Below are 9,121 nucleotides of genomic sequence, written 5' to 3' on the forward strand. Positions count from 1 at the left end.
AAATGTCCACTGTTTATGGTTTCAGTTATCATGTCACTTATCATGTTCTACACCTTTTCCTCCTCTCAGCACTTGGTATTATTCCATGTGAGTGGCCACTTAACATGCCAGAAGGATTTAAAATAGAACACCTGTAAGTTGCTCTCATGCATACCTGTCTGAGCATTACATGTATTTCAGCCACGTGTGTTAAACAAATGATTATACTGTTTTTAATAAATCAATCAGCATCAGTAACCAATCAATACTGATAAAAATGATTGTGTCAGACTTTACCAAACAAAGTTAGAGTGATTAAAATGATGAAAAATAATGGTTGCTCCTGTCAATTTATGCTGGTGATCACAGCAACACAATGGATGTGATGTACACACAGTCTTACAGGGGTCCACTTGACTTATTATGATATTAATGTGTCATTTATGAGGGGAAGTGAACAAAGCCCCCAAGGTAACAAAAACATAATGGTTCTTTTATTAAGTGATTGTTCACTGATGAAAACAGGGTTATGAATATTGTATTCTGTAAATAGAGCTCCCTAAATCTGACACACTGGACCTTTAAGGTCCCTGGTGCAAATCTTGCAACGTTACATTTCACATTTCAACGTTAATTTTTTTATACTTTATAACAATATTTGCAGTTTGTATTTCATATCTGTCATCTTGATGTCATAGTACTTACTAAAGTTCCACAGGGTCAAGAAACACAAGCAATCAGACAATGGGCTGTTCACAGTTTATTCAGATTATCTGGACCCTCCATTGGTCAAAGTTGAAGCAGGGAGTGGGTCTATACACTGTGATTGATGTTAACATCAGACAGTTGGGTCTTTCATTTTAAGATGTATTTTCCAAATCAGTTTGACAAACCTAATTAACCTGTTCTGCTTGTGTTTCTTGACTTCCTTTAAGATCTCAGCAATTAATATGATGTGTGCAATGCTCAAACTACAAACACAAGAACCAATCTGTGATAAACAAGAATCATCCCTAAAGATTTGGCTTACTGTTAATCTGATGATATTGTTTTGAAGGGAAGCTGTAGTCCTTTTGGAGCTGCCTCTGCTGCCTCTGTGTGTATCTACTGAGATAAATTAGAAAGATGCGATATCTGCTTCACTAACAAGAAATATGAATGTGTCCATCAGTAAGATGAAATACTGTCCACCGGAGTTTATACAGAATAAAGAAGTCTGAGTAATAAGATCCTTTTTTTCTGTCCTGCCTCAATTCTTTACTGATATTCTTACTGTAATTTTAAAGATACATTTTGACCTTTAATTAAAGAGGATGAAGAGAAGTGGGTTCTTTTGACATTAGAAAATGTGGATTCAAGAACTCTATAATTTGAAGTTAAAATAAAGCTCATGATCTACTGCACCGCTCAACTGTTCTATCTGACTAAAGATTTAAACAGAATTAGTATATATAATGTATGTGTATCCTGCCATTAAAATTCACACACACACATATGTCACCATCAACAATTTTCATTGGACCTTTTTCCACCAAAGAAACAACGCCTGTATTGTTTTAATGATCAGGGACATCATTTCTGGAAAGAGGTGTTGCAGAAATGTGTTTCAGATCCACCATACAACTGAAGTTTGGTGTAATTACAAAGGAAGAACATAATGATGACAGAGGATAGAAAGTGAAGTGGAGACAATGTTGCATATTCTAATAAAAAACAAAATGTCTGAATTTGAGGGATGCTTATCAAAACATTACTGTCGTGTTGCCATACAAGGAAATGTCCAACTGGCCAATATGTTATTTTAACTTGCAATTTATAATTTTGTTTGTGTAGAAGGTTTGATTATTTTACCTTTGTGGAAAGACCTTTTGAGCTTAAAAGCACATTATGTTTGCTTCATTTATCTGTGATAACATAACTGACCTCTGGGCCCTCCCATATGAAAATGTTCCAATAACTTGACAACCCGTTACTGAAGGTGTAGCCCGTTTTCACAGGTTCGGCTTTTGTTTACACTCTACTTCTTCCTCTGGAGGTGAGTCACTGAACCTACATTTGAAAGTCCTGTCCTAGTCCAAGTGTACTAAATCCAAGTTGCAGATGCTCTCAGGGGAGAAGGAAAGCAACAGCTACTTTGCAACACGGCAGGGCCCTGACCCAAGTCAGTCTTGTGTGCACTTCTTTTGCTCCACTATTTTGACCTCATAATTAATCTGACTCTTCAGTTAATTTAATAATACTGATGTTTCTGGTGCACACATCACCACATGAATCTATGCTAGTGCTACTTTGCCATGTGTATGCCATGCTGTGCCACCTTTTCCAAAGTGTTCTGGTTTGTAAAACATAGTGGAAAACAAAGCAGAACCTAAAGTGGGCTCCTTACAGCTCCAGGTTCCAGGTCATTGAGTTTCTCTAGTGGAGAAGGTCTAATTGGCAGCTTTAGGAAGTACAAATGTAATGGTTCTAAAGCAATGAAAGCTGTGACTTTCAACACTTCACAAGTCATTAAATACTCCTTTAATTCTTCCTCCAGGTATAAAATAACATAATATGCCACAGATTCAGGCTAATGTTTGACAGCTTTGGTAAGTAGTTCTCATGTGCGCGTTCACAGCTGCACACAGTTCAGTAGCGAGTCTGCTTTAATATGTTTTTGTGTTAAGTAGACTTTAAGTGCAATCTCTTCTCACTCTTCAGATTCCAGTAGTCATCCTCAGAGGACCTCCCCCTCTCTAAACAGTTGTCTTGTCCTGGCACTGAACTCTCTTACAAGTGTGTTATTTTAACAGTTTGTGTCAGTGATTATTCTGGGACTAACCATGAGGAAGTTAGCTTTTGGAGATATGTTTTTAATTAAATGCGTACTGAGGTAAATAAATAATCAAGAGCAAGAGGTTTCCTCAACAACAATTCAATTGAATGTATATACAGTACACCTTTTGTGCAAAAACATGGATTCAAAAGACACCGTAAGCTGATAACTTCAAGGCACATATATATACTGTTTTACCATAACATTATTTTTTGCTGAACAAAAGAGAAAGAGTTCATTCTTAATGGGTTAAACATACAATAGATGGCAAATGCGCTTTTCTTGCTGCTCACTCTGTGACACCCACCATAAAACAGCTAGCACTAATAACATGACCCCTTAACTGTGATAATGTATTAATCTTGAGAAGCAGGTGAAAGCACTGCGGCCTGCCACTTTCTGTGAATGTTTAATGAATGTGACCTTTAAATTTCTTTTTGAAGCAGAGAAAAATACCATTTGCATAAAAAATATGCCCTCTTCCTAGAGCAGGAATCTAACAATTTGCACCTCTAGTGACTGCGGTGGCAATTAAAGAAATGCGCCATATTACTGTGATGACTTGATTAAAAATGGCCACAGGAAAAGTGTTTTGGACTGTATGGTTTCCAGAAAATTACGCCCTCTAGTGGTGAGTGTGGCAGACTTGCATTGTCTCTTTTCTCCTTCTCTCACACAGAATTCTACAAGCTGGTTTCCTAACTCTTCTGATGCACTGCAGCTACAGTGTCGATTCTGTATCTGTTATGGTTACAGTATACAATGACTTCAAAATCATTCACTATTACTGAAAATCAAAATGAAACCCAGCCTTAATAATTATAATAAGAAATTAATCCTGATTGTACATGTCTGTGTGCACAGAACTTAAACAGCACAACTCCAGAAAGAAATAATTTATAAACATGTGTTATATAAAAGATATCGTCCAGTTAGTTGTATAAATTACATTTTTTGAAGACATGGGGCTTTCAAATAAAATTAACACTGTACAGTGTCCAGTAAAGAGTGGGTAGTTGTCAGTAAAAATTCTTCTGATGCTCTTCAAAATCATCATGTGCGACAAAAGTCTGCATCCTGAACATTGTTCTTGCAGTAGACTGTGCTGTTGTTCCCCAGGGGGCAGTCTCTGAAGCCGATGCCCCCATTAGGGGTGTAAATAGGCTGAATGCGGAAATCTCCCTTGAGGAGCTGCTCGTTGTTGAGAGAAACAATCTGAAAACTGGTTTCAGTCATTTCCAGGATGGAATTATCTTTCTTGGTGCCTGCTTCGCAATAATCGTCTTTTCTCCGACCCCGGTTGTATTTCCACTTAGTGGACGACTTGGAGCGGCTCTTCTTGTGCATGTGCCAGCAGAAGATGCTGAGGAGTACCACCAGCACCACAATCACAGCCCCACCAATCAGCCCAGCCAGCAAGAAAGGCGAGCTTGGTTCCTGTTGTGTGGCCTGCTCAGGCCCAGACGGTCTTTTGTTGTTGTCGGGGCTGAAATATGCCGGCGTGGTCATGGCCTCAGTGCACACAGTATCGTCTTTGGGCCGGTAATTATTGAATGCATCCAAGGGGATAACACAGATCCGATAGGTGGACTTTGGCTCAAGATTAGCCAGTCGAATCCCCCGGTGATCCCCACCCACTATCCTCTCCCTGACAGTGTCCCCTGTTAGACTGGGACCCATCCTAGCCCAGGTCACCTTGTAGGCAGTGACTGGAAATGCAGCCACCCAGCTGACATGGATAGCTGAGCCATTGAGTATAGCAAACGTGACCTGCAAAGTCTCCTTCCGGGGGTCTATAGGTTGCTTAGTCCTTAACCCTCCCTCTCTGGTTGAATAGATAGGGTAGAGTGTCGGTGATGTGGTAGAGGGTTGCCTGGAGGATGGGGAAACATATTGAGTGACCAAGTGTGAGTCTGTGGATGAAGACGGGGATGGAATCAGAGCAGTTTCAGCTGGTGAGGTAGGCAAGGGTGCTGCCACTGTGCTCTGTGGGCACTGGACCAGCTCAGCACTCAGCTCCCTAATCACCATGCCCCGGAACTTTTCTGGTTTATGGCACATGAAGCCACGCACATTGAGGGAGGCTGGCAGAGATTTAAGCCATGACACCACCCATTTGATGCTGCAGTCGCACAGCCAAAGGTTGTTCCTGACAGTGAGCTGTCTGAGACTGACAAGGCCATCAAAGACCCCCTGTGTCAATGACTGCAGCTGGTTGTTCGAAATATCCAGCCTCTCCAGCTTGTACAACCCAGCAAATGCCCTGACAGGGATCTGGTTAATCTGGTTTTCCTGAAAGTTTAATTTGACAAGCACATCCCCTGGGAGGAATGGGGGAGGGTATGTGAGTGAGTTGCGGGCCAGGGACAGCTCCCTCAGAGTGACCAGGTCCTGAAAAGTCCCTGGTGCAATCCCTTCATCTGTCAGAAGGTTCCCATCCAACAGGAGACGCTGCAGGCGTGTGACATTTCTAAATGCTTCCTCTGCAATGACTGCAATCCGGTTCTCATCCAAACGCAACTCTTTTAGATCATCTGGAAGACCAATAGGCACACTGCTCAGGTGGTTTTTGGTGAGAAAGAGCATCTTCAGGCTCACTGCCTCACGGAAGGCCCCTTCCTCCACCCCTACAGTAGAAATGGAGTTATCATCCAAATGTAGCTCCTCCAGCCAAAGAAGCTGAGCCAGAGCCACTCTGGAGATGGTCTGAATGTTGTTCTCTTGTAGATGGAGAATCCTTACATTTTTTGGCAGGTTCATGGGGAACTCATCGAGCTGGTTGCCATAGAGATAAACAGTTTCCACTGAAGCCACATGGTGGAGCTCCAAGGGAAACCCAGCGTTATTGATTTGGTTGTTGTGGAGGTAAAGGGTCTTATAACCCTCACCGATTCCCAGAGGCACTGAGGTCAGGCTCCGCTCATTGCAGTAAACAAAGGTGCGATCACAACGGCACTCCTCGGGACAGTTGGAGGCCCGGGAGAACTGGAGGTGAAGGCCTAATAGTATAGGTATCCATGGCCTTATAAAGGAGGCCCAGTCCTTATTCCATAAACGCCACTGTATCTCCATTTCAAACTGATCAGAAAAAATACAGACACCAAATCAGAGAAAAAAAATTAGAAGAAATTACTATTTGAAAAATTGTGGCTGTTGGCTTAATATCAAAACCATGTCCAGCCTGGTACTGAAGAAGGTCTTGAGTAATCCCTTGGTAATTCGTTGTCTAATCCTCCCAACACAAGAGCAATAGTCTCATTAAGAAATGTGATTCCTTCACCAGCCACTGTCCATAATGGTGCTGGGGGACATTAATAAAGTCCATCACATTTTCACTCACTCTTCTCTTCTACCATTGGGTAGAGCTCTCTTCACAGCACTGAGCACTGACAGAGCCATGTACAAAAAACTGGAGGGTTATCATTGGATGTCCTCTTCCTAGGTTCCTCTCCCTCTCATGTCACACACTGTTGATTCCTCTGACTTGACATTTGGATCCAGAAACCTGTTGCAAAATAAGAATAACGGACAAATCAGTTTTTCCCCTCATATGCATGGTTTCCATTAAAACACAAGTAATTATTTTCCCTTTCTAGCCCAAAAAATGCAAAGTGAGGCATTGTAAATTGGGAGAGTGGAGCAGTGTGCATACAAATTACTTAAAGATGTGTTACATAGTCCTCAGACTAACAGTAACGGGAAAAGGATCTTTGAAAAGATACTCGGGGTAAAGGTGTGGTTCAATTGTGGGAAGGACAGGTTCAACAAATCTATGTGCAAATTAATAATATGAATTGTAATGTGAAATATAAAAAATGCACTAAGTGGATTGAAACTAAGCGGATTCAAACTTCCCACTTGATAAACATGAAAACGGGTACAATTCTAAGGATTAAAACATGGCAGCCGAAAGCATTGTGTGAGCACTGAGGTGTGAGGTGAGCTGCTGAAGGAGATGCTGATGAGCACCGTGAATCTGTTACCCCATCCGGCCCTGAAGGATAAGTGCCCTGCCCCACGGCACTATTGAGAGGTTAAAGACGGGGTGTCAGATGATGTGGCAGATATTACGGCAAGACTTTCCCCAAAGCCAAATATGTGCCTGTAATTATCGCTAAATTAAACTTTGCATTCCTCTCTTTATTTGATTCGTTTAGCAGTGCTGGAGGAGAGGAGGAGGGCTGGATGGTGATGAACGCAGCCTGTCAGCAGAGATAAGATGAGACAAATTCTTTGCACAGGGACGAACCTAAGATCGATGTGGGCCTCTCGCAGTGAGGAAAGGTGCTAGTATGCGCACAAGGTCATAAGATTTAAACAAAGTGGAGCGATTTCCTAGGCAGCTGGATCTGTAGGCCATGGGCTCACAAACAAAAGATTCATTATTTAAGTGAACTCAGGAAAAAATATTATCAATAAAACTCTTTTTTTTTTTTTTTTTTTTTTTTTTGCTGCACTTGTGAATTTACAATTCAATACAGTCCCTGCATAGGAAGTGATGATAATGTATTATTAGTGCTTGTTAGCGGTGGTAGCGGTGATTAATAAAATGGCACATGCAGCATGAGCCAATTGACAGATTGCATTGATTTGTGGCCAAGGCAGTTCAATAGTTATGTAATGTTCCTTGGTGGGTGGGGGGCAGGGGGGCAAACAAGGCATCAAACTGAGTCCAATTATGGTGCCCTGACCTCTCCATGCTTATTATCAGCAGGGTCTTTGGCATCAATCCTAAGACAGATTCTGTATATCCATGCGCCCCTGCAAAAAGTAGCCTGTATTAAAGAAGAGTGCCTTTGTTGTTTAGCAGCACTGCCCCAGTTTGGAGAAGAAACTGGAGAACAGTTCATTTCAGCACAGTCCAAGTAGATCCAAAAAGACCTTCCTATCACGTCTGATTTTTATTGGGTTTGAAAATGAAAATGGAAATGCTATGGATGAAGGGAGTGTATGAAATTATTAAGATGCAAAAATAAATGGTGATGATTTTTAGGTTAATTCTGAGAAGTCTTTTGACATGAAAAAATTCATGGTGAAAAAAATATTCCCAGAATATGCAACATGGGGATAAAATGAAATTCCACACAATTATCAGCTCATTCTACATTCATGATCCGTTTTGTTACCTTGAGGAAAGCAGAAAGTCTTGTTACTGCACATCCAGCCGGACAGCTCGTATCTCCGCAGCTGCGCTCAGATCAGGCACAAAGTCCGCATCCTTCCCGCTGCGTCCGCTCCCAGCTCCCGCTCCCGCTGCAGCTTCGGACTGCTCTTATTTGGTTTTTCGTTGGTGGAAAATTGGGACATTATGCTGAATGTGCGAAGTCCTGACCGATACAGCCGGGAAGGGAAGGGAAGTTCAGGTCACCAGCGGTCTGCTCCGCATCTCCACCCTCCCGCCTCCCTCAAACGCACCCCGCACACAAGCCTGAGACTCCCGGCCGTCCGCGCTGCCCCTGAGCTGCCGGTGAAGTTCCTCCGCTGCCTTCACAGGAGGAGAAGGGGACATGAAGCAGAGTGAAGGGGAGAGTTAGAGATTCCCAGCCTGACACCGACAACTCCGCCGAGAATAACACGGAACATGAAGTCCATAGTCTGGGTAAACTGTTCCAGAGACTGCCTGGTCCCTCCTGGAGCCCAGAGACTCACTCTATCTGTTAACGAAGCCTCTCTCTCTCTCTCTCTCTCTCTCTCTCTCTCTCTCTCTCTCTCACACTCACACACACACACACACACACACACACACACACACACTACTCAAACACCTCCTTTCTCCCTCACAGCCTCCTCTGCCTCCCTCTCTCATTCCGTGGATGTGTGTTTGCCTTTGTGCATTTCTCCTTTCGTCTTTTATTGACTAATTATTAAAATGAAACTCAACACATAATTACATGTAAACTAGTATAAATGAGTGAGAGTTTGAGAAGAGACAAACAGAGAAAATAATCTGCAGTAAAAGCAATGATCTTTAACTTCCCTATGATCAATCTATTCCATTATTTTACTCTTCATACAGACTGGTGCTGATGACTGACAACATGAATGCAAAGGCAGTGCAGGACAGCATGCTAGGATTAATTGTTGAAAAGGGACACATGCTGGCCAGCCCAGTCCCAGAAAACAACCAGAGTGTCAAGATGAGGTTAACATGCATGAACCTCCTCCTTTGAATTTGTGTTGGCTGTTACAAATGTGCAGTCAGTCATATGATCACACAGTGCGATACACAGCTCCATGTTTAACTCACTGACACTAACAAACACAAATGTTCTTTTATGTTCATGGTATGTCTAGTGTTCTGTGTCTTGTAGTCAGCTGATGATTGGA

The 9,121-nt window shown here is 42.2% G+C and overlaps 1 protein-coding gene across 1 annotated transcript; it reads right to left on the reverse strand.

Moving 5' to 3' along the window:
• Positions 1-450: 450 nt before the first annotated feature.
• si:dkey-87k14.1 (leucine-rich repeat transmembrane protein FLRT2) lies at positions 451-8,458 on the reverse strand. Its single transcript, XM_019268546.2, has 2 exons — positions 7,921-8,458; positions 451-6,299 (listed from the first exon to the last, which is right to left on the reverse strand). The coding sequence occupies exon 2, from the start codon at positions 5,864-5,866 to the stop codon at positions 3,848-3,850; it is 2,019 nt and encodes a 672-aa protein (XP_019124091.1). The 5' UTR covers positions 5,867-6,299; positions 7,921-8,458; the 3' UTR covers positions 451-3,847.
• Between the last annotated feature and the right edge of the window lie 663 nt (positions 8,459-9,121).

Source organism: Larimichthys crocea, chromosome V (assembly GCF_000972845.2).
Source record: "Larimichthys crocea isolate SSNF chromosome V, L_crocea_2.0, whole genome shotgun sequence".
NCBI lineage: Eukaryota > Metazoa > Chordata > Actinopteri > Sciaenidae > Larimichthys > Larimichthys crocea.